At 38.7% G+C, this 24,893-nt stretch overlaps 1 protein-coding gene across 3 annotated transcripts in view; it reads left to right on the top strand.

Annotated features, from left to right (window-relative positions):
- RB195_003542 (uncharacterized protein) overlaps positions 1-24,570 on the top strand; it is a gene marked incomplete at both ends in the record, with an annotated part of 28,838 nt that extends 4,268 nt beyond the window's left edge. The window contains 34 exons of one of the 3 annotated variants that reach the window (XM_064201239.1): positions 448-615; positions 5,938-6,077; positions 6,968-7,123; positions 9,466-9,544; positions 10,089-10,160; positions 11,246-11,388; positions 11,527-11,659; positions 11,919-11,999; positions 12,182-12,336; positions 12,585-12,605; positions 12,985-13,020; positions 14,971-15,073; positions 15,136-15,254; positions 15,336-15,447; positions 16,058-16,264; positions 16,403-16,514; positions 16,940-17,043; positions 17,129-17,251; positions 17,308-17,400; positions 17,494-17,681; positions 17,765-17,866; positions 17,945-18,008; positions 18,066-18,189; positions 19,417-19,523; positions 20,316-20,472; positions 20,747-20,888; positions 22,025-22,180; positions 22,235-22,376; positions 22,521-22,673; positions 22,763-22,867; positions 22,925-23,053; positions 23,630-23,734; positions 23,881-24,001; positions 24,452-24,570. In XM_064201239.1, the coding sequence (XP_064057120.1) occupies positions 448-615; positions 5,938-6,077; positions 6,968-7,123; positions 9,466-9,544; positions 10,089-10,160; positions 11,246-11,388; positions 11,527-11,659; positions 11,919-11,999; positions 12,182-12,336; positions 12,585-12,605; positions 12,985-13,020; positions 14,971-15,073; positions 15,136-15,254; positions 15,336-15,447; positions 16,058-16,264; positions 16,403-16,514; positions 16,940-17,043; positions 17,129-17,251; positions 17,308-17,400; positions 17,494-17,681; positions 17,765-17,866; positions 17,945-18,008; positions 18,066-18,189; positions 19,417-19,523; positions 20,316-20,472; positions 20,747-20,888; positions 22,025-22,180; positions 22,235-22,376; positions 22,521-22,673; positions 22,763-22,867; positions 22,925-23,053; positions 23,630-23,734; positions 23,881-24,001; positions 24,452-24,570 (4,071 nt within the window). Of the gene's footprint in view, positions 1-447; positions 616-5,937; positions 6,078-6,967; positions 7,124-9,465; positions 9,545-10,088; positions 10,161-11,245; positions 11,389-11,526; positions 11,660-11,918; positions 12,000-12,181; positions 12,337-12,584; positions 12,606-12,984; positions 13,021-14,970; positions 15,074-15,135; positions 15,255-15,335; positions 15,448-16,057; positions 16,265-16,402; positions 16,515-16,939; positions 17,044-17,128; positions 17,252-17,307; positions 17,401-17,493; positions 17,682-17,764; positions 17,867-17,944; positions 18,009-18,065; positions 18,190-19,416; positions 19,524-20,315; positions 20,473-20,746; positions 20,889-22,024; positions 22,181-22,234; positions 22,377-22,514; positions 22,674-22,762; positions 22,868-22,924; positions 23,054-23,629; positions 23,735-23,880; positions 24,002-24,451 lie in introns of all 3 variants that reach the window. The other 2 variants (XM_064201240.1, XM_064201241.1) reach the window with 2 other exon arrangements.
- Between the last annotated feature and the right edge of the window lie 323 nt (positions 24,571-24,893).

The following is a 24,893-nucleotide window of genomic DNA, read 5'->3' on the forward strand; positions in this document are numbered from 1 at the left end:
TATTTAAGATTATATTATTATATAAAAAATTGTAATAAATTATAGGGAAGGTTCTCGCAAGAAAACCTACGTAAAAGGTTTTTTATGCGCTAAAAAAAGTGTACCACTGGTGGTATGCTCATATTTCCTCGGATTCTAACAAAACGAACTCTGCTTTCTCTTAATTCACTCATTCATACTATTTATTTTGCAAAATTTGTGTACGAAGGTGTATTTCTCTTTTTTTCGCCATGAGAACTTATTTAAATTTTATCCACGGCTTTCTGTGCGGAATTTGCAGCAGCAAAATTTCAGAGTTATGCCTATATGTCCTCTTATTCGATTCGTAAATGAAAAAAAAGTATGACGCAAATGGTGGAAGAAAAGAAATGAAAAAGTAAAATCTCATTATGCTCAGTATAAGCATTTTGATTATTGTTTCTATTGTTTCTCTTTTTTTTCTTGCAGCTGACATACTCGGTCAAGAAACGATCGTTACTCGGACAACTCTCACCGCGTTCCGCATCGCCTGCTCCGTCCGATTCCGTCAGTCAAACGAATTCGTTGAAACGTAACAATAGCAGTAGTACGTATCGACGTAAAGATTCATGTCATAGTCAAACCCCGGCCAGATCGGTGAGTTCTTTTTTTCTCGAAAATTTTGATCTATTCACATCCATCCTATTGTGCAATAAGCATAAAAAGTGCTTATTTTTTCCACTTTTTCCCTCTGCACGAAAAAAAAACCGTCGCTGAAAATCAGTAGCTATGTTTTCTGTCACTTCACCAGCGGTTTTCCGGTTTTTTATTTCGTATTTAAGCAAACATTTGTAAGAAAGCATTACGGTAGCTGCTGTTTTGCTCCCGTTGCAGATTCTGAAAAATAAGGAAAGAAACAGTGCCCTCCATACCCTATGGAAGTCCTTTACTAGGTTTTTTTTTTGGAATAGGTACAAAATATCTTGCTCATAGATGTGGTAAGTATAAGTATTGATCGCCGGAGAACTTCAATGACTGAAAAACGTTGGGTCAACTTGGCCTTGAGCAACTTTACATAGGATTCTATAGTAAAATGTTTTTTTTTTCTTTCGAGAAGAAAAATCGAATGGAAATAATAGTAGTGATAAAAATTACAATGATAAAAATATTAATAGCAATAAATTATATGATAAAACGAAAGAAGAGAAAGGAGGAGGAAATTCGTCTCAAGTTCTGCACTGAAAAAAATTAAATATTAGATTTTGTCTGAAGTTTTCCTCGACTCTTCGCCTTGTCGTTTCGTCCAATTTCGCTTATTCCCATCATTAAGCATTTTTAATTTTCCTTTGTCCTCCGGAAGAACAACTGTTATAGCTCCGGTGGGAATTTTTCGTTCTCGATGTGTTCTTGAATGTGAAAAGCCATTTATGTCATTTCATTTTTCTATTCCTACCATATCATCCTATAAAAATGTTTTTTTCCTCTCGAGAACATTTTTGTTTCCGTTCATTTTCGCTAAACGTGTAACAGTCAGTGGTTTGATTTTGTTCATTTTACCATTTTTTGCATCACTTTCTTTTTTCTCTCTTTTTTCTCTTCATCTTCAACAGCTTTCGATGTAGAACTCGATTACTGTCGCTTCTTTTCCTTAGTAATCTTTTTTTCTTACATAAGAACTTTAAAAAAAGGAAAGAAAGACTAAATTTTGGTTTTCTCTGTTTTCCCAGTGAATAACAGACCAATTGCAAGAAAATTTGAGGGAGCACGGAGCAGATGAGCACAAAATTATAGATTAAAGGGAGAGATGGAGGGGGCTGAGCTACTGCCTCACAATCCATCAGTTTTTTTTTTTCTTTGAAAAAAATAATTTCAAATATGCATTGGTAAGAGGAAATTATTGATAACACATAATTCTATCTAAGCTAGTATAATTTAAAAAAAAATGAAGAACTGGAAAAACTTTATATTTACAATGATTAAGGTTACTACTAATGCATAAGTTTATTTTTGGATAGCTCGTTAGCAGCAAGGTATGCTGTAGCAGTGAAATAGATAAAGTATAAACAATAAATAAATTATATACAATGAAGTATAAACTGTTTTTTTTTTGCAAATTTAGAAGGTGAATTCATCGCTAAGGAAATTTTCTGTTTTCTTCTGTCTCTGATGCTGTTTTATATAACTAATTCAAGTGTTTTCAAACATAGATGAAGATTCAAATCACAATGGAACGAAAACAGCACAAATTTGTGTTTTATTCATTCATTTATATTTGTGCTTATTTATATCATATTTATTTATATTACATTTATATAAGCATTGGCGGCGGGTGTGGCGCAGTCGGTTAGTGGTCCGTTGTAGCCACACGGTCGCGGGGTTCGAAACCGCCTTAGTGCAAATCAAGCCTTTCATCCTTTCGGGGTCGATAAATTGGTACCAGACTTGTCTGGGAGGATAAAAACACTGACTTGACACATCGGCTGGCCCCCGCAAGTCATTGTATAGGCCAGTTACGCGCTGGGAAACCTCAAACGATTCTGAATCGAAGTGAACGCGTTGCTGTATCCCAAGCGGATTGATTAACATCAGACACTGTATTTATTTATTCAAAATAATATGATATCAATGATAATATCAATACAATGATCCCCCGCAAGTCATTGTATAGGCGACAACACGCGTTCCAAAACCTCAATGATTACGAATTCTAGTAAAAAGCGTTGGCGCATCCCGAGTGGATTGATACGCCAGTGACTTTATCCTTTATCCTTTACATTTATATAATTTGCATTATATTCTTTACAGCGATTTCTTCTGGAGACTTTTATTTTCTATGGAAGTTGCTTGAGATGGCCAACATTACCCTTTAGAGGATTGTGATTTGGCTGATTAATTCCACGGATATCTTCACTCTTAGCGTCCATACATCCCTGGCACATCTTTTTTTTTTGGTTGTTTTGGTGTTCCTCTATTAAAGTTGATCATCGATGTATGTACATCTCCGAGCGGAAGACAAGCACAGATCCCAGGCTTTTCTAATCCAATAACGCCCATTAGCGGAGCGTACGATAAGGAAGACGACGGCGACGATGGCCACAAATCCCACGAAATTTGATCGAAGCTTATCTATGTATTAATTGATCGCACCCCATCTGGAAACATTTTGTAAGGATACAGGTCCAACAATGTGTACGCATTTCATGGTTCTTCTAAAAAGAACGTAATGACATTTTAAAGGAATATAAATGATAAAAGTAAAAGAATAAAGTTTCTGGCGTTAATCAATTCGCTTGGGATCCGCCACCACGTTCACTTCAATTCAGAATCGTTTGAGGTTTACGAGCGTGTAAATGTGAATTGTGGAGCTACCTGATGTATTAAGTCAGTGTTTTTATCCTCCCAGACAAGTCTAGTACCAATTTATCGACTCCGGATGGATGAAGGGCTTAGCAAGCGCTGGGACGGATTCAAACCTCTCATCGATCGTGCAGACAGCGGAACCTCTAACCGACTGCGCTACACTCGCCCCCATAAAAAGATTTAATATAAGAATGAAGCTGATGTTAACGGATGCCACTAATTTCTATAGCCTTCCTACACTTTCAAAATTCATTTCATAATCAGACGATCCAAAACTAGCAGGTTAGGTTATTGATCCTCCAATTTATGGTTGAATACCTAACTTACTAGTTTTGGATCGTTTGATTATTAAATTTATCCTTGTGCCGGAATTTATCCTCGCACACGGGCTAACCCCTCATTTTTCATTCTATTTTTTTGCTGTATTACTCGTATTTATTTGTATTCGTCCTTGCCACATCCTTTCGGCACCCCATTGGGCGTAAAAACAAACAAATGAATAAATGCATTTTTAATAAAACAAACAAAACCTTTTTTTAAACGAAAAATAACTTTTTTCAAAGTTCTATTCTTTTTTTATACGAAATTCAACAATTCTCACTGTTTGTTCAGTTCTAATCACTTGTATTGTCATACAGTACTGCTATAATCATTCAGCTCCCCCTTTGTGGGCTGCGTGTAATACGTAGACTCTCACCATACGGTCATATTTCCCTCATTTTCTTTAATCTATTTAATTTTGATATTATTTAATTAATTTAATTTTCTTTTTAATTTAAGTGATCAAAATCGGTAGTGGTTCTGCATCTGAATTTCTAAATTTTCCCGTGAAGCTTAATCTGTGTACATCTGAAAAAAAAAACGTTGGAGCTTAAAAAATGGTAGATGTAACTACCTAAAATAGTATGACCAAAGAAAAAAAAAACACGATTTCTACACATTTCCTCTATTTTTCGTTTAGTTCCATCTGCGTTTCCATAACATTTTACAGCAACGTCAAGCAAAATTCTTTGAGTAATAATTTATAGTTAAAGATCAAATACTATTATTCTGATTTCTCTGCACTCTTTTCTTTCTGAGATTTGAGAATATTTCGTCTATTCTCGTTTTTTTTTTAAAAGAAAAAGCCAGTTTTCATAGTGCAATTTTAAAGTTATTGATTAGCTTCTTCTACGTCACTAATATGAAATTCTCTGACAGAAGACAGCTTTTGGAAACGAATCGTGGATTTCCACATTAAATAGTCGTCGTTGATTCCTATTTATTATTATTATTATTGTTTGTTATTGTTATTATACTATTTATTTCTATATTATTGTGTTATTTATTTATTTATTTTCCATTCTTTTTCTAGCAAATTTTGTGAGGAAAATTGAGAAAAATCAACGCATTCATTTCTTGGACCAACAGCATCAAGGAGAACCTTTTTTTTTCTCAAAAAACGAAATTTTTTTCCCAATATAAGGTAGAGGATTTTTGTCTCCGAAATATGTGCATACATGAAAACAACAAAGATTCTGCCCAAAGCTCTGCTTTTTCCAGAATTCTGCAGAAAATCTGATCCTACTTCATTTTGCCTGGTTTTTATTTTCCTTTTGTTTTGTGAACTACGCAAATGTACGCAGAGACGAAAAAAAAACTACTTGGTTTTCAGTTACACATGTTCAGCTGTTTACTGTACAAATCTTTCGCCTGTATAATTTCTCCTTTTCCGTCTGTTAGTGTTTTTAAGATAAACTAAGAGCTTCCGTCTTGATTATCCAATAATATTTCTTTTAAGACTCCTCAAGTTTTACTCTTTTGAATTTTGTGAAAAAAAAATTCCCCCCACTTTGCTCAACTTTGGATTTTCCCTCAGCGCGAGATTTAAAAAAAAAACGAACTTCCCCGAATTAGGGAGTTAGAAGCACTATTTTCTGTCTAGACTAGAAATTTACTATTCATGTCTTCAACCTTTGTCAATTTCTCTTTCATCACGTCAGCAGCTGAGGATGAGGTGCATGTGCAGTACATATTATTATTATTAGGTTTATATTAGGTTGTCCCAGAAGTTTTTTTCCCTAATTTTTATTTTTCATTCCACAAAGATTGTGCATTCAACAATACAGCTAACAAAATAATCAATAGTTTTCGTCTATTGACGTGATTTTTTGTTTTAATTTTGATTTTTTTTTATTTTTTCAAAATGATTTTTTGTTGTCTAAGACTCATTATTATATACTATTGCTGAAAATGGGAAATGCTGAATATGGTGGAAAAAAGTCATGGGACCACGTAATTACGTTCAGCATCTAATCTTTTCTGTTTCCTCGATTCTCCTCCAGAAACTAAATTCTAAGTGGCCCATTTTCCTTCAATAACCATAAATGTTTGCTTTAAATGCTCAAATTCTAAACGGTTATCGAGTTTAAGAGGATTTGAGGCTCCAAAAAATCCCAAAGGTCTTCAGTTTTCTCATCAAGGAATTTTTCTCGTAACCCTAGAGTGGAAATATTTCTTATCGTAAACCATTGATTTATCATTAATTTACATACATTCATGCAACCCACCATCTTTCAACTCAACTTGGGCGTGGCTTATTATGATCACCGAAATGAAACTCGACTCGACTGTTTCTAGGCACGGACAGTATCCACCGTTTCGCGGCCGATGCTGCAATCATCGCAGGATATTTCGGATAATGACTATGAAGATGACGTGCCCACACAATTAGTGAACGATGAACCGAGTCTTAGCAAAGAGGAGCAAGAGCGAATACGGTACGGGATGATCCTTTTGTTTTTCTTTTTATTCTGGATTTTTCTTGACTGTTCGGTTCCTTGTATGTATGTCGAATGCTTTCTAAGCTAATTAGTTACTTACATATTTGTTATTTCAATGTACATACCACATTATTTTGTGGATCTGTGAAAGTCAGAAAAATCTTTTTTTTTTTCCTTTTTTCTAACATGGGATTTACTTGCTCCGAAGACGAATTCTATTCGGTTTTTGATATAGTACTGTCTTTTTTTTTCCAATGACATACACTGCAGTATATTTTTCGAGATAGTAACATTGTACCGTATTATTTTTGTCCTCTATTCTCTTTCTTTTAGCTGAAACTAAGAGGTCTGCCGAGAGTTATATTACATTTTATATTTATACCTATATATATATATATATATATATATATATTTGTTACATTTGTTTATATCACATATTATATTACATTTCTCTTGGAAATGTGAGAAACTATTCTTTTTGTAGATAAAATTTTTCATAGCACTGAATAGTACATTAGAACGGATCTAATCTTGAAAGAATGTTGTTCTTGAGAAAAAGTGGTTTTAAAATAAATATTGGATTTACTTATTTATTTATTTATTTAAATTACTATTTTATTTAAATCTATTCAAGTTATTTATTTAAAATAAATATTTGGAGCTTATAATAAAAATAGAGGAGGACTCAGCAAGATTTGAGGACTCTTAACCTTTACGGGTAATTTCGACACATAAATTATATTTTCGCTTTGTAGTGCAGTAATAGTAATTGCATCTACATTTTTGGATAAAATTACAAGTTGCTATTGTATGAAAAGAGCAAGTTTACTTACCCTTTTTACGTCGAAAGTAATTTCACTGCTACACCGAAGAATTTTTCAATTTAGAGCCGAACGCGAAGAGGAGGAACACAAGAAAAATCTGCAAATGTACGTCTTCGTTGCACGATGTATTGCATACCATTTCAACGCAAAACAACCGACAGACATGGCACGACGACAAGTGAAAGTCACTAAGCAGGATTTGTCAAGGATCAAGGAGAGGTGCGGAGATTCATTGCTCAGAAAATTTCATTTGAAAAAATTAAGCGAAACACGCGACAGAGATGTACACGCTCTCAAATGAGAAATGTAAAGAACCAAAACTGTGCAGTTCCTGAAACAACGAAAGTTCTTGACTGTTAAAAGCATCATCCCACGAATCTGAGGTGGTACGGATTTCAGGTGGAGTATTCGTATACGGGATGGGAGACTATGGAGAGGGAGTGATTTCATTTCTTCCTAATTGCCGTAAAAAAAACGGTCCGGAAGATACGGCTTCAAGCGTTCTGGCGCACTATTTTCTACAGGGAGTTCGACTGGAGCGCGCCAGCCTTGTGCGGCGCCGCATCTTCCGGGTCGTTTTTTACGGCAATTAGGAAGAAATGGACGGAATCACCCCCCTCTACATTGTCTCCCATCCCGTATACGAATACTCCACCTGGAATCCGTACCACCTCAGATTCGTGGGGTGATGCCTTTAATTTAGTTCTTTCAGAGATGAGCTTTTACATAGCTATCGACAAGCAGGAGGTAATCGATAATTGATCGAGCTCGCTTATGTACAGTAGAATCAAAACGACTCGAAGCCCGGTGCAGTTGTGTAAGCGGCTGCACTAGAAATGGGGTGAAATGCGATAGAAATGGAGCTCAGAAGAAGAATAACTTAAAGGAAACACCCCACGAATCTGAGGTGGTGCAGATTTCAGATGGAGTATTCTTATAAGGGTTAGTAGATTATGGAGAGGAGGGTGATTCCGTGCATTTCTTGCTAATTTGCGTAAGAAATGGCCCGGAAAACGAGGCGCTGCACAAGGCTGGCGCGGTCCAGTCGAACTCCTTGTAGAAAACGCCCGAAGCCGTATCTTCCGGACCGTTTTTACGGCAATTACAAAGAAATGGACGGAATCACTCTCCTCCTCATAACCTACTATGCCGTATACGAATACTCCACCTGAAATCCGTACCACCTAAGATTCGATTCGATTTCGAATTCGATTCCATACCAAACCATATTCGTTGAATGATGCGTTTAAAGGCATCACCCCATGAATCTGGTGTGGTATGGATTTTCGTTGAAGTATATCTATATCGAGTCGTAGATTGTGTGTACAGGGGTGGTTCCGTTCATCTGTCGAACGAAATAAATTGCCTATCGGGGGTCCGAACGATTTTGGACGAATCGCAGGCGGGGGCGGGGTGCATGGGTGACGTCGAGGACGTAGGGAACAGCATTTCGAAGCCATCTGTTTACAGTGATGCAGTGAGAGATGAGCGGAACCACCCCTGTATTTATCATCTACGACCCGACATAGCTGTGCTCCAACGAAAATTAATGCAATGCCAGATTCGTGGGATGATGCCGTCGTTGAACGGTTTACCTCTTTTCTTCTTTTTTTTTTTCTCGTTCTCCTCCTCTTTAATACACTGTGCATAGACGAGAACTCACTCGCATTCCTTTCCGATCGCATGCAAGAAAGTGGAGGTTTTTCCTGTTTTCCTTCCCGCTCACCTCGCGAAAGAGTGGTCGCTGGAAAGATTCACAGGAAGCGATCGGAAAGGCCAGAACGTGAGCTAGCCAGAGACGCGGACAACTAAAGAAACGCGAAAAAGTGCGCGTTTACGGAAACCATTAACCTAATTGACGAAAATGAGAGTTATCCAGAATTGAAAGGAATTTACGGAACTTTTTCGAAGTTTTCGTACAACATTTCCATCACATTACATCAATGCTGGTTAGGGGTGAAATAAATAATTAAATTACAATTAAATACAATAGATAGAAAAATAGTGGTAAAGGCTAGCGAAAACCATTCCCTTGGTGTGGCGTTCGCCCCGATCTTAGCATAAAACTGAATAAAAGCGTCAAAAAGTACTAATTAATTGTAAATTTATGGAAAACATGATCCAGACAGCAGAACTTACCTGATCCACTCTTAAACCACCACATTAATGATAAATAAAGTTTAACCAAATCAACAAAGGTCCTTTTCTTCAGTTTTCTTTCATTTCTACAATGTGTCTTGTATTCTACATTTTATTTTTAGTATTTTCAATTAGGTCTAAGTGATAAATAGTAAAAAAATACAAATTTTCGGAGGATTTTAAAAGGATACCTGGAACCTGATCATTTTCTGATATTTCATGGTTTTCCAAGGAACCAGAAAAAAGGAGAAGCATATGGCTATTCCAGAACTTATATAAAGTACAGAATCTAAAAGAATTTAATAATTAAAGGAACATAAAAATTGTCAAAAGTTTTTAGAAAAACTGCAAGATGATACTGACTGGATTGGAAAACATGTATTTATTGGGAAATACGCTTCTTGAAATCCGGTAATTTTCAGGTTTCAAGCGTTCCTGAAAGGAGAGACGAATATTCCAACGGATGAAGCGTTTGCGAAAGCTATGCACAGTTATTGTGAGGTTGGTGCGAATTCTTATGGGTGAAATTTTCCATTTTTTCAAAAACAAAGTTCGAAATTTCATTCAAATTCATTAAATTCCCAGCAATAATGAACCAAATTTAGCAAAGAGCTCCGTATAACGAATAGATTTCTTCTTCTACATATTAGCTACTTGAAGATTTACGTTTATCTTTTTTGTTTTTGTTTTTCTTTTCATTGATTTATCTTTATTCATAGTTTATCTTTTATTTTCAAACCTTCTTGTCTTACTCCAATTCCTTACTATTATTTTTTTCTGAATAATAGCAGTTTTCATCGATCACAAGCTAAAGTCAAAGTTTCTTTTACGATAGGTAGAGGACAAAATTGCCAAAAAAAAAACTTTTCTTCACCGTAGGTGACTTAACGACTTACTGATTAGAAATTGTTAGAGATCTTGGACAGTTTCTTTTAAGGTGGCCGCTTTTGTTCTTTCCTTATCTTACTTTTGTTCCAAACAATGCATTGAGGAAAATTTTCCCGACCTTTCCCCGGTTCCTCTATTTCTCATTTGATATTTTCAGGTTTTTCTCAAATCTGAACGGGTGCAAAAAGTTGTCGCAGCTGGCGGCTTTTCAATGCATGACTTCCGAGAGGTGAGTTGACGAAACAACGCTAATCGGTTCTGGCATTATTTTGGTAGTTTTTTTTCTTCAAAGTGAATGAACTCGGGAAAAACATGAGTTCCATTAGTTGGAGTTTGCTCTTTTACATATTCTACTTCGCTTGATTCCTTTTCTTTCCATTTTTAAGAATAATAATGGAAACTTCAATGTAAAAAACGTTTGTCATATAAAGTACAGTCCAAAATAGGATTACGGTGCAATATTGCGTGAAATGGCACGCACACGAAGCGGCACCGTTTTGATCGCTTGCAGATCCGTTTGAGTGTCATGGAAGGTATGTAGCTATAAATGGCTTGCTTTAGGCTGAGGGCGAGGTTAGGCGATTATTCCACAACTCAAGGGCTTACGGTAAAATAAATACACATGCAGTGGCGTAGTACAGTCGGGTGAAAATGACATGAAGCATGGTGCAGTTGCGTAAGCGGTTGCGCTCGAAGCGGTGCGATGGAGCGCAGCGGTTAGGATCGGCTGAGGACTTTTGCTACCATGGTTCATTGCTGCAGTTCGCGATGGTCCCATCTTCCCGCTGCTCTCTCCACAGCGCCGTATTGAACGCAATCGCTTACGCAACTGCACTGTGCTTCATGTCGTTTTGACTCTACTATAGTTGAGAGGAAGGGGGCAGGGGAAAGGGAGCGGGTAGGGGAACTCAACGGTGCGCTTGTTTCTGGAAATAAATAACTGGGTTAATCGCAGCCCTAAAACCTAAGCATTAATCTGAGAGGATCTATGGCATGTAGGCTAGAACTACCAAGGAAAAAAAGAAGATAGAACCTTCAGAAATAAGAACGCTTTTAAGTGCTCCTCCTCCCTCCAAGCCTAACTCATTTTCCTCGACGGACTCTGTGAGCACAGTATTTGTGTTCACTGCAGCTCAGACCTTTCCCAGTATTCTGTCTCACCCTGCCTGAGAAGTCAACTCGTCCGTGCCGCGAATCGGACGCTCGTCTCGACCTCGCTGTGCGCCCGGAATCTTCCTTCCTAATATTTGATTACTTCCTATTCCTTCACAATAAAATTTGAAACTTGTGTTTCCCCAGTAATGGTTTGTTCAGGTATTCCGATGTAATGTTGAGAAACGGATTCGATCGTTACCGGATATTGAAGGTCTCTCCAAAGACACCGTGCTTAACTCGTGGATGTCAAAATTTGATACGATCACGAAAGGAGACGAAGAAGCACAAAGTAGAACCGCTAGGTGAGAAAAGCTCGCATAAATACAATAAATATATCGGTAATATAATATAATAATAAATAGTAATAATATAATATTATTATAAATTACCAGTCACCACACACCGAAAATCTCCTAGTGTAATTTGACATCTATCTCCAGAGGTCGTTCTCGAAATGCTCCAAGTCAACCGAATGCGGACGTAATTCTTGGAAAGGAACAACTGTACGATATGTTTCAGCAAGTTTTAAGCGTCAAAAAATTTGAGCATCAAATTATCTTCAATGCTTTACAGGTAAATTTGCCAAATTTTCCAATGGGTTGAGCTTTTTTACACTTTGACTGAACGAGAACATTTCATATCTGGAGCTTTGTCCATTTTCAAGCTTCCTTCTGGACCTCTATTCTTATAAGATCGTTGTTTAGTACTATTTAATATATTCGCAAACACAGCTGTTACTATTCTACTTCATCGCCTACTGTTTAATTTTCAGCGAACGTTAATAAAGTCATTTGAACAAAAATCATAAATCTTGTAAATGAAATATTTTCAGCTGGACAACCCTGACGAACAAGCAGCTGCAATCAGGCGAGAGGTGGCTACGAGAGAAGACGCGTGTAAGGACATTCAAAAGGTTAGGTTATGGCTCATATTATACTTTTAAAATATTTTTTTTTGTAATATTCGAATGCTTCCTTTGAGTGATCAACCTTTTGTATCTCTCATTTATACTCGCGTTCCTTTGCGCCTATAAAAATTCTTTGTCGACAAGAAATTGTATTACGAAGCACTTCTATTTTCATAAGGCATTTCCAGATGCGGAAAATTATGCCAAAGTTCGTCGTAAAAGATATGGAAACTCTTTTCATGGATGAGGTTCGGCAGTCAATCAATTTGCTCATTTCCAATTTGGAGTCAGTCCCGGTGACACCAAGAGGCCAAGCAGTAGGAAAACGAAAAGACAAGTCTCGGTTAGTTATTTGACTTGACAATGGTGTCTATTTCTATTTATTTTCTAGAACTTCTACATGATTTCGTTGTTTTAGTTTTTGTTTTACTTTTCTTGAAAGCATTAGAATGTTCCAGATTTTTTTTTCGTTGAAATTGTTTCCATTCTCAGTAGCTTTGTCTCGTATTCCTTATTTCTTGCTTTTATACTATAAAATATGAGATTTTTGTTGCTTCTTTGTTGTTTATGCTCGAGCTCAACTTGTTTCAGCAGTACAGGCAAATCGAAACGGTAGGTGACAGCGCTGTCTCTGTCGCAAACCACTCAACTACTTAAGTTTACTGTGGCTTCCTCAGTTCAACTGTTCTTTCCTTTCGCTGTCATGTCATTACGCATTTTTGGCTTCTGCCCGAAACCGATCTTTTTCTACATCTGATCATGTATATAAAAGGGCTGAGGTTGAATGTGTGGATAACTTCTCGTATAACAACACATACTTTTCATCTTTATCACTCTTTTCTGTCCTGCACGTAATCATTTTTATGCACTTACGCACTTTTACACGCACACACTCATTCACACAACGCATCGCTTTCGACCTTGTACTCGAAAGCGTGCGAAGACGAAAAATCGTCAACTGAGAAATTAAAGAAATTTTTATGCATTTTAGATCGCGAAGCATTGAAGATCTGTCACTGTTCAACAGGTTTGCATAGTTTGCGTTTTGCTTATGTGTGGTTCCAAAAAGTATGGCTTATTCAAAACATTGCCTGGCTTTTCCGTTACAATTTGGCTGATATTTAAGCTTTTATCGTTGACAAAGTTCTACACAGTAGATTTCGATTGCAGCCTATAATACCAAGTCTGGAATTGATACAGCGGTTAGCATAAGTCATTATGATACGTAATTACGTGGTTATTACCCGCTCACTAACCTCTACGATTTTGAATTGAAGAAGAAATCGTTGGAGAAACTAATCAAAGGATCTGACTTCATTATTTTTATTTGTTAAAACAACTCTTTATCGTGAATAATGGAGGGATTTTCGTGGCGTAGGGGATTTCTGAAAACTGCTGAAAGATCTTTTAAGATGTGCCAAACTTTTTTTGTATATTTACAAATTCAGACATGTCTTAAGTGTTTCCGATCCGAAGCCATGTTTTATGTACATACACGGATCAAAGCGAATTAAAGCGTGATGCTGTCGCCTGAGCGGGCGCACTCGAAATGGCATGATGCAGCCAGCGGCTGGGATAGGTGTGAGGCCATTGTTAACCGCACTGGAACTGCAGGACTAGCTATTTTCACAGTTCGATTGCAACCTGTGGCTCCATCGCACCGCTTCGAGCGCTGCAGCGTACGCATTTGCACCAGATTTCAGGTCGTTTTCGCCTGGGTCAAGTACCGTCGGCTAAAGTGTAGTTGGATGCGCACTCAAACACGCTCCTTCTGGAATTGAATAACTAAGCCATTTAGGGGCCTATAACCTAAGCATTACTCTTAGAGAACTTATGAATGTAGAGGAATGTAGACCAGAGCTATGAATGTAGACCAGAGCTACTAAGAGAAAAAAAGGAAGATAGAGCTTCCAGAAATAGAGTGCGGTTGAGTGCCCTCTCTCCTTCTTCTCCCCTTCCTCCTGCTCTTACTGCTATAGTAGAGTCAAAACGACATAAAGCATGACGCAATTACAAAAGCGGTTGCCCTCGAAACGGTGCGGTGGAGCGCAACGGTTGCAATCGAGGTAGTACCCCTACTGCCACCGTTCATTGTTGCAGTTCGCGATGATCCCAACTTGATTTCAACCGCTGCGCTCCACCGCAGCGCTTCGAGCGCAACTGTTTACGCACCTGCACCATGCTTCAAGTCGTTTTGACCCGACTATACACTGTACGCAGTACCGTCTACACCTCTCTGTCAAAGTTGATTGTAGTTTCTTTTTTTTGGAAGATTTTATATATGCGCATAATATACTGGGGCTGTCGGAGACTACTGTGTCGAACGTGCAGGGAGAATGTTTATATGCTTGTGAAAATGTGTAATCTGCAGGATCATCATTCTAGTACAATCGCGTCAAAACGAAATGAAAGTCGGTGCCGTTGCGTGAACGGCTGCGCTCGAAGCGACACGGTGAAGTTAGCGGTTGGGATCAAGTTGGGACCATCGCGAAGTGCAGCGATGAATGGTGCCACCAATTGTCCCCACTCGATCCTACTCGCTACGCTCCACCGCATCGGTTTAAGCACAACCACTTTCTCAAGTGTGCCGACCTTCATGTCGTTTTGAAACGGCTATCTCTTACATTCAGCGCAGATTGGAAAGAAAATACAAAGATTGGAATGTATATGATTTTTGTATTTTTATTCAATCTATGTTATGTTTTTCTGAAAGCCTTGCGCTCGCTTTATTTTCGTACCAACATCTTCCTTATTTCTCGATGAAAAATCTATCCTTTGTGGTTAGATTATTCTGGAGTGCTTTTCTCCAAGAGTGATCCTCTATTATTTGGTCCATTTGCCCTATTGCATCTCTGTTTGGCGTGGCTTCCTATTTGCCGTGGGTTTGATTCCCTGGAATTTCAATCTCTCGTTTCAGTGAAGAAATTGCTTGCGTTATTTTTCTTTTTTTTTGTTGATGAAGGAGAACAAATTTCAGCTTGAAGAGGAGAACGAGCTCTGGTTCTCTGAACAAGAACGACAGCGACGATGGAGAGGTGACGTTAACTAAAAGCGATGTTGTGCTCACGTTCAACATGGAGGTTACCGGGTTTTTTTGTTTGGATCCACATCTTTTTGGTTCCTATCAGATCAATTTTTCAAGGTTGTTGTGATGGAGGTGCAAGGTCTCAAAGCTTTAGCTCCGAATCGAATAGTTTATTGTACCATGGAGGTGGATGGGCACAAATTGCAGACTGACCACGCTGAAGCTCAGCGACCTTCGTGAGTGTTATCCACCTGTAATTGATTTGAACGATTTTATTTTCAGTTTTTGTTAATGTCATCTGATCGGTTCCTGTTTAGATGGGACACGCAAGGTGACTTTTCGACAAAAAATCCTCTACCAGTTGTGAAGGTGAAGTTGTATTCGGAGGTGAAAAGCATCGTATCTTTCGAGGACAAGGAACTTGGAAAGGTGATTACAGGCTTTGTGGGTAGTTCGCAAGTTAGAATAATCGGAAGTGAGTTAACCATCAGAGAAACAGGGTGTGAGTAAAGAGTAATCCTGCTGCTGGAAGCAAAGAATGGATTTTTTGGATGTAATTGTGGCTTTCAAGTATACTTAAAACTGCGCCTTTGTCCCTTCAAACAGAATAAGACCACTAGGATTGTTTAAGAATCAAAACTAATGCATGATACAATGATGATATAATATGAGCTTGAACATATTTGTATAGTCGGGTCAAAACGAACTAAAGCACGGTAAGGCTGCGCAGGCAGTTGCGCTCGAAGCGGTGCAGTGAGGCGTAACGGTTAGTTAGGATTGAGGGGGACCTTCCCTAGCAGCACTCATCGCTGCATTTCGCCCAGCTCGATCCAGGCCGCTAGCTCCACCGCGCCGCTTCGACCGCAGCCGCTTATGCAACTGCACCGATCTTTACGTCGTTCTGACTCTACTATACTAATGGGGTGTAATCTCAAACAACTTAAAGGTATGGTTTGGTTGTGATCATATCAGTGCCCAGAAAATGTTGCAAGACGATTGCTATAACTTTATTCAAGTTTAAATGGCTCTTCTTTTGAAGGTGATTATTCAACCGACTCCTAACTGCTCACGATCACCTGAATGGTACACGATGACAGTTCCGAAGAACAGTGCCGACCAAAATCTGAAAATCAGGATAGCGATACGGGTTGAAAAGCCGCCGAATCTAAAATATTGTGGCTATTGCTACTGCTTGGGTCGGCAAGCTTGGAAGAAATGGAAGCGGCGGTTTTTTTGTCTGGTTCAGGTGAGACAAAAACACAAAAACGTTTTATTGACGCGTATTCCTTCATTTTGGTTATTCATATTTCATGCCACTACTAGGTCTGTCATAATGCAGGTGTTTTGTGAAGTACCTCATATAGATTTCAAAAAACCATCGCAGGTGTCGCAATACGCTTTTGCGGTCTGCAGTTTTCGACAGAAGAAATCAGATCCTACCGAATTTGTACAGCTGGATGGTTTTACGATCGATTACATGCCGGAACCGGACCAAGGTAAACTTTTATTCATTTGTGTGCTTAAGCTTAACGTATTGAAACCAAAACTCACTGGAGAACTCCTACATCATTTTATTTATATTTCATTTCATTTATTTCATCGTTTACTATTAACCAACTACAATTCATAATTTTGGAGGTTTTCTATTTTAGAATGTTTCAAATCATTTGAAGAACTTTCTTCGTCATTTTGGAGACCATTTTAGAGGTTTTCTGCTGCATTGTTCCAAAACTCGTGAAAAATGCTCTTTTTACCCGTTTAAGTTGATATGAGGTTAACGTATGTTGGTACTGGACTAAATTAGTAGCAAAACCCAATAAATACAGTTTGTTTAAGTTTTCCCAAAAGAAGTATTTTATCTTACCCTCTTTACGATTCTATTTAATGCTACACATTTATTCTTTGATGAGATCAAGTTTAGATCTCATTGCACAAGGAGGCAAACATTTTTTCACTGCTATCAAGGAAGGAGACGAGTTGAAGTTTGCTACGGACGACGAGAACGAGCGACACCTATGGGTCCAGGTGAACAACGTATCTTCTTAGTAGTTACTTGCTTACAATTACAAGTCATGTATACATCTCTGTAACCTCTGCATACATTTTACAGGCCTTGTATCGTGCAACTGGTCAAGCTTACAAACCGGTCCCACCAAAACAGTCCACTGTTGCTCCAAAAGCCCAAGGCTTCCAGGATAAAGCTAGTAAACACGGACTGGATGATATTATTCAGGTGGCTTCCGCTTCCTCAAACGCGCCAAAACTCAGAAAAAAAAAAACCATTTGTAGGCTGATCCCATCAGCTTCAACCATGACCACATGTTCGCGGAGATCCAAAGACAAGCGCTTAGTTTCCGAATGAACGAACCGATATGCTCACTGGTGAGAATTTTTGTCAATCAAAATTTCTGAGCTCCCTTAATTTTTGGGTTCTTTTTGGGTTTCCTCTTTATCCGTTTGACCTTGCATTTCTAGGGTTGGTTTTCACCTGGGCAAGTGTTCGTTCTGGATGAGTATTGTGCTCGGTATATGGTCCGTGGGTGTTATCGGCATGTCACCTTGCTCTCAAACTTGCTCGACAAAGCTGATCAGGGACAACTAATTGACCCTACCCTCATCCACTACTCATTTGCTTTTTGTGCCAGTCACGTCCATGGTAATAGGTGGGTGCAGCGCTGCATGACGCAGTCAAATTACCAGTTCATCACTTTATGGGTATTACTCAAATTACGCTATAAATGTTTAGGCCGGACGGCGTCGGTACAGTAACCTTAGAGGAGAAGGAAAAATTTCAGGAAATCAAAGAACGATTACGGGTATTGTTAGAGAAGCAGATCACGAATTTCAGGTGAGTCCGTGTCCTAGTTCGCGATTCCTTTCATTTGAATAAGTATTTTCTGAAAAAGTGAATCGATGGTGTTCTCAGGTACTGCTTCCCATTTGGTCGTCCTGAAGGTGCTTTGAAGGGTACATTATCACTTTTAGAGAGAGTAAGAATTTGTTCTGAGCTCAAATTTTTCGCAGAGACCTCAATTCTTATTTTCTAGGTGCTCATGAAAGATGTCGTTTCACCAGTACCACCAGAAGAAGTTCGTGCAGTCATTAGAAAATGTCTTGAAGATGCTGCTTTAGTCAACTACACGCGAATATGTAATGAAGCAAAAATTGAGCGTAAGTTACGCTTACTATAGTCGGCGACCCAAGGGCTCTTTATTTATTTGTTTTTTTTTTTTACTCCTGTAGGCACTTTTTATCCCTGTAGGCGTCGGAGCTTAGATCATCCTCATGTAGTTTCTTACCTGAGCTTTCTGCGCACTTTGTTGTGAACTATGAAGTTGGGTACGTATTTTTTCTACACGCGTATACTGTTCTGGTGCGAAAGGAAAATTAAATTTTTTTCCCACAAATAATAGTACGATTTTGCTTATGCTATAGAGAAATAGTGGTTCAGTGGTAGTAATACAATATTTATTAAGAGACAAGAGACATCACAGAGTGCTCACAAGGAGCCACCAAAACAGAAATGCCCGGTCGACTTGAATTAAACTTTGTGGGGGTACACCTTCATAAGATACCGCCAAAATATTGTACAAGAGTGAGAAAATGTGCAAATAAAGTACAAACTATGTGAGATTGCTTGCGGCCCAAACACAATTTACAACGTCATTGTTTCTTAATCACAAATTGATGATCATCCGTCGATATATTCACCATGAGTCTTTATCACAGTGTTTCATCTTTCTGAAACGGTTACAATTTTCTGGGTAAGCAGAGACTCAAAGAGCAAACCAATAGTGGATTTGCGGTCTGTGGAGCGACAGGCGGCCGCACAACATCGTGGTGGTGGTGAACGGCTGCACGTTTGGCACCACTGCATTGCTCGTTAGTTCCAGAAGCGGCTGAGGAGAACCTTGTGTTACTGTCGATTGTGGCTGCTGGAAGCAGCGAAATCAGTAGTTGATAGTATCGTGGACAGTTGTGTCCTCGCCCAAGGCCTGCTGTAGTAGGCGACCGCCTGATGTGCCCTGTGGGGTTGCTTCCATTCGTAGAGGAAAATCACTTGGTGATGATGTCGATACATTTCCACTACAGCGGTAGTGCAGCAGAGACGTGGCACTGTCATATATCTTTGGCTAGATAGCGTCTAGAAACATCTAACTTTACCTGGGCTCGCTGGAAAAAAGGCGTTTCCTAGCCTTCACACGTCAGTTTTTTCAAAGTGTAGAAAAAATAAGTGGCCAACCTAATACGTTTAGGAAGGGATAGTGTTGTTGACTGTTTTGTAGTAACGCAGGTGTCTCTTTAAGGTAATAGATTGCTTGCTGCCTTTAATCTACGGTGTTCCTTAAACAGAAAGTCGTCCGTTAGATATTCACGAACTTTCAACTCACTTTCCAGAACGGATGGGAGTTGATGTGAGTCCTCAGCAGCGGATTGAAGACATGATGCGAGTAACGGAGTACTGTATCGACTTGCTCAAAGAAAATGAGGAACATCACGGAGAGGTGAGTTACTTCTCTTATCAGACGACATCCTTTGATATGCTGCTAATGAACGCTATCTTCATCTTTATGTACATATATGGTTAGCTAATCTATCGTAGCGCCTATGATGCTCTTCAATGCTGTACAATCTATCCTTTTGTTCTCGTTAACCTATTTATTGTTTTGTTTTCATATTTCCGAGTCTATTTTAGCAACTACGAGGGGTATGTTTTTCGACTTTTCGAATACGGTAACAGTGGATTGTGAGAATCTATCAACACTTTACCTTTTGAGTTTTGTAAAGCTACAGTGTGAAATCCTCTATTTCCTCACAATTCATAGCGTGTCTAGCGTTAGCTGTTCTAGTATGTATTTCATTTTCCGTGTGTGCTTCTAGTGTGAGCAATCTGGTTGTTACTGAACTCTACAACAAATTTTGTGAAATCTGAAATGTTCATTAAACGCGACCAGCTTTCTCACAATATTGGTGTGTTTATCGTCCTGTCCAACACTAAATTACACATTTTCCCATCTCCTAAAAGTCGCTTAACACTTATTTTGGCTACGTCGGTCACTTCTTTCTTATTTCCGCTGATTCCTAGGGTTGCACTAGGTTCACATTTGCTTCAGGAATGCGCCAGTAGTAATTTTATGTTGGCGCATTTTTGAATTCTAACATCGCTAGTGTGTCTTGTGTTCAAAGCTCCTTTGCTACACCCTTTGGTGAATATTTGCCATGTGTGAATACGAATCTGTGCATTTTGGCGTGATTACTCAAGAATGGATGTTAAGTAACTCCTCGGAATTATTCAGGCGTTCGCTTGGTTTTCGGACTTGTTAGCTGACCATTCGGAAATTTTCTGGTCTCTTTACTCGGTTGACCTCGACTCTGCCATGGAGGTTCAGCCACCAGACTCTTGGGATGCTTTTCCCTTGTTCCAAACTCTCAACGACTTCTTGCTTAGTGAAAGTAAGTTTGTTACTCGGGTTTTTTTTTTCGTTTTTCATCTTCCTCCCATTCACTTTGCGTGATACTACAGGCGACCTTATCCGCCTTTCACATGTCTGGAGAGCTTTGCAAAAGAAAAAAAAACATAAGGAGTGTCTGTACGGGAGGAAATGGAGAAACATTCATTTTATCAATCATTTTCACTTTTTTGTCTTTCTTGTACCCTTCTAATCTGATCCAGCCAATTTTTTTGGCATTTTTTTTTATTCTGGCGGTATATGATTTTTCCTTGCAGAGTCATTAAGCGGCGGTATCTTCCACAAGAAGTTAACCACACAGTTCCAACCATTGGTGGTGAGATACACAGATCTGATGGAACATTCAATATCACAATCGATCGACAAAGGTTTTTCAAAGGAGAAATGGGAGCCAAGGAAGTCAGTTCTCAATAATCTCAGTTTTGAAAGGGCGCTACTTAAAATTAATACAACGAACTACAAGAAAATCATGATAGGAAACCAGAACGCCATTATGCCATGAAGGAGATAGTAAGTCATACCCGATAACGTTTCCGTTTCCCCAAATGGTGCAAATTTTGATGCCAATAGTGAAATATTGAATTCCTTTTTTTACTCAGTTTTCTTCTACCAGCTTATGCACTATTCTGTGTTACATGTGTGGTTCCAAATACTCATTTATTTCACTAATATTTTGTGGGGAGAGTGAAATTCGTGAACAAAAACTTTATGAACGTAAAATTGAAGGGAATTGGAGTGTTAGAAAAGTGTGTAACTTTTTACTGATTCATTTGGCTTTTTTTTACTTTTTCAGCAAGAGGAAAGTTTGTCTTGTAGCCCTATTTTCCATAATTCTCATCATAAGTACTGACGCTGTGTACAGCTAGCGTCGAACATGATGGTTCCGCGCTGCTTCCTCGGTGGAGCTCCGGGTCCGAGTGGTAGGTGGATATGACACTGGCGCCGATGAGATAAACCTTTTTCGGTTCTGGTCCTAGTAAAATCCACTTCCGTTAGGATAATCATTTGTATTGGTGTCATTACGTTGTCTATGTGGTATAGGCGAGAAAAATGGGCAGAAACTGTATTCTGGCAAACCGAACTTTTAGAGAAGCAAAACGAACGGTACAACTAGTAAAAGAGGATCTTGCCAAGATTAGTAACCATGATCCTCCACAATTATTTTTTTTTAATTGAAAAAAAAACAAGGAGGAAACTCTGGGGAGCTTACTGGAGGTATGATCATAGACACAATTCTCGGTGTAGTTGCGTAAACGGGTACGCTCGAAGCGACTCTCTAGAGCTGCCACCTGGGAATGAGTTTGGACTATGCAGTGATTAGTGTTGCGAGGAACGATTCTTCCTCGATCTTAGTCACTACACTCGTTAGAACTTTCCAACATCAATTTTCCGCGTAGCAAACTACTTCGAAATGGATTGCAATTGTTTTGAACACGGAGATTTTGGCGTTTTCTTCACAACTCGAATCATTCATGTGCTTGGGAGCATTTCCTCGGAAATGCTACACCTTTCTCCATTGATCAGATCCATTCCAGGGAGGGATGTGCAACTTCGGAGGATATTTACTGGAAGCTGGATGCACTTCATACTTTTGTTTCCGACTTGAATTGGCCAGAAGAAGAGTTCCGTAAATACTTGAATGTACGCATGAAAAGCTTAACCTCAGACATGATTTCTAAGGTGGCTAGCAGGTAAATGCTCGTAAAGCCCTAATCCATGAACAGCAGGAAAACGAATTATTGCAGTACTTACCAACAGTTCGATTCTTGGATGCAAAGAGCGCGAAAGTCAACAGATTATATCCTACCATCAGAAGTATGTGTGATGATCAATGTGCTGTTCAGCTCTAAGGCACGGGCCACGAGGATAGCTGTGGACGGAGGAGAGGTGAGAGCTTAATTCGACTCTGTGACTGTTTCAGTGTTATTTTGAATACATGACACTCTTATCCGGTTACTTAATTGCTGTAGCACGGCAATACGGTAACAACATCGATTTTTTTTGCTATCAATGACTCGGTTTTAGTTTAAGTATCAATCAAAACTGGACGAAACGTTGGATACGATGCTTTCTGACATGGAAACTTGCATTCAAGATAGACTAATTGGTGTTTTGGAGTTTGTACTCGGAAAGCTCGCGCGGTACGATGAAGGGAATCCAATTGGAGCACTGCTCAGTATGGCAGTGAGTTTTCTTCGTATAATTCAAGAATAAGAAATTATTATTCAAGTATCTTTTTATTATTATGTTCAGCTAGTATCTCTCTAATTTAGCCTAAACCTACTTCTATATTCAACAAAGTGAAAACAATGGTAGGTGAACAAGGCATAAACATCACTGGAACTGCGGCCGCCACACCAACTACTCCACAAAATTCGGTAACGTTTCTCGTACAAAGTTTTCTATTTGAATTGAGCACACAAATACTTTTGTAGAAAACTCCTGTTTCCCAACAACAGTCCACGGGACATTTCGGGAATTCGTATGTGACGTTTATGCGGGGATGCACGGAACAGCTGAGACAAATTGTCACAGACGAGGTTTGGGTCAACACACTGTTTGAGGTCAGTGACCTTTTCTATGTTGTTATGTTGTTGTCTATGCATTGTTCGACAGTCGAACTTTCCAAAGAGGCTTGTATGGTGAGGGCTTGTGTGGTGGTGGACCAGGTATCCAGTTTTGGATTGTTGAACAGCAAACTTTCCGCGCAGCTACATCGTATTTAATGAATGCGCGAAGTTACGTATTCGCACTAGCGAATTTCGCCCACATTTCCATTTTTCACCTCATTCTCCTCTTATAATTAGGAATACCATTTCGCTTTGTACTAACAACAGCAAAAATGGCTTCCTCAATTTGAGCAGGAGCAAAAAGCGGAAGATGAAAATGTAGTGAAATTCACATAATATAGGCGCATAACCTGGGAAATTTCAAAGAAAATACACGGTAACAGTGAAAGCGGTTGTTCAACGGTTCAAAGTTGAATAATCTCAAGAGAAGAGAAGACGAAGACCAATGCCTATTTTCTCCAACATCCAAATCCGTATCATACGAAAACCTTAGAAAAATACGGTTTGTTTGTTCCATCTCGCATAGTTGGCGTAGTGTTGTTTTAGAACATTAAGTGTTGAAAGCTTCAGAATTGGTATTCCAATCAAATGAAGATGATCAATGAATGGTTAACGGAGCGGTTGCAGCAGTCGCTTAGTCCATATCAGTTCACTTGTCTGAGTTTTATTGTTAAGGTTGGTAACACTTATTCTTGCTTCTTGTTAAACATACATGGTTTCATTTTCTTTTGAATTTTTGCGGTTGTCGTTTAACAAAAACACATAATTTGTTTCTTGTTCACATCTCATCCCTAAATTAAAGTCCGACTTTCTGATTACAGAAAGTGTACAGCGATTTCGAATTGCAAGGAATTGATGAGGAGACATTGAATAGCAAGATCTATCAGTCTATCAATAGAAGGTTGCAGCTGGAGGAAACAAACGTTGCTTTACACGACCACAGTATGTTTTTGTTATTTGCAGTCAGTTGGTCCACCAATATTGGTTGTTACCTTTTTCTGATATTCATTACGTTGTGAACATGACTTCGCGCTAAGAAATAGTGAGCCATCTCTTTCTTTTATTTTGTCGACATGTTTTTATTGGTGATCGCTAGCATCGTTTTAGCTTTACTGCTGTTCATTTCAACAATACTATTTTAATATATGTCTATTCGTTATTTTTTCATCATTATGCACTCATCACAATGTTATGCGGAGGCAGTCTGGCATTCTGCGACCAGTAATTTTCCTATTGTACCCTACATCTCGAAATTGCTAAGCATTTATAAGAAAAAAAAACTACTATGAGAGCAATAACGAACAGAATTTCCTTTCTTGGTTTATCGGCATACAGATATTGAAATTCGTCCAGAAAATATCTATACGACCAACATCCGTCAATTTCTTACAGGCAATGGACACGCTCCATCCGTGTTTCCTACCTCTCTGGGAAACGCTACTGCAGCTGTGTCAAACGTTTCAAGTATGGTCGAAGGTGCTGGCGCGAAAGTGTTTTCATTCTTCAAATAATCTACCTTCCTTTATAGCATAACAAAATGATCTCAATATTCAGCTCTAGTTGTTGTTTTAGTTGGATTTCACTTGTTACCATTTAGCATTAGTTTTTCCTTAATAGTCTTCTTCTATTACTACTTTCTTATTTTACTGATCTATCAGTTTGCTCCTCCATTCTATAATAATCAGTCTTTCGATTTGCTTCCCTGATTGTGCATTATTAAATTGAAGATATTTATGTGAAATGCTTTACGGTTATTGTCAGGCAGCTTTTGTGGAAAATACTCTGGGAAACACCTCGAACATGTTCGAGAACCGTTCAGATACATTCAACGCAA

This window comes from Necator americanus, chromosome IV (assembly GCF_031761385.1).
Source record: "Necator americanus strain Aroian chromosome IV, whole genome shotgun sequence".
NCBI lineage: Eukaryota > Metazoa > Nematoda > Chromadorea > Rhabditida > Ancylostomatidae > Necator > Necator americanus.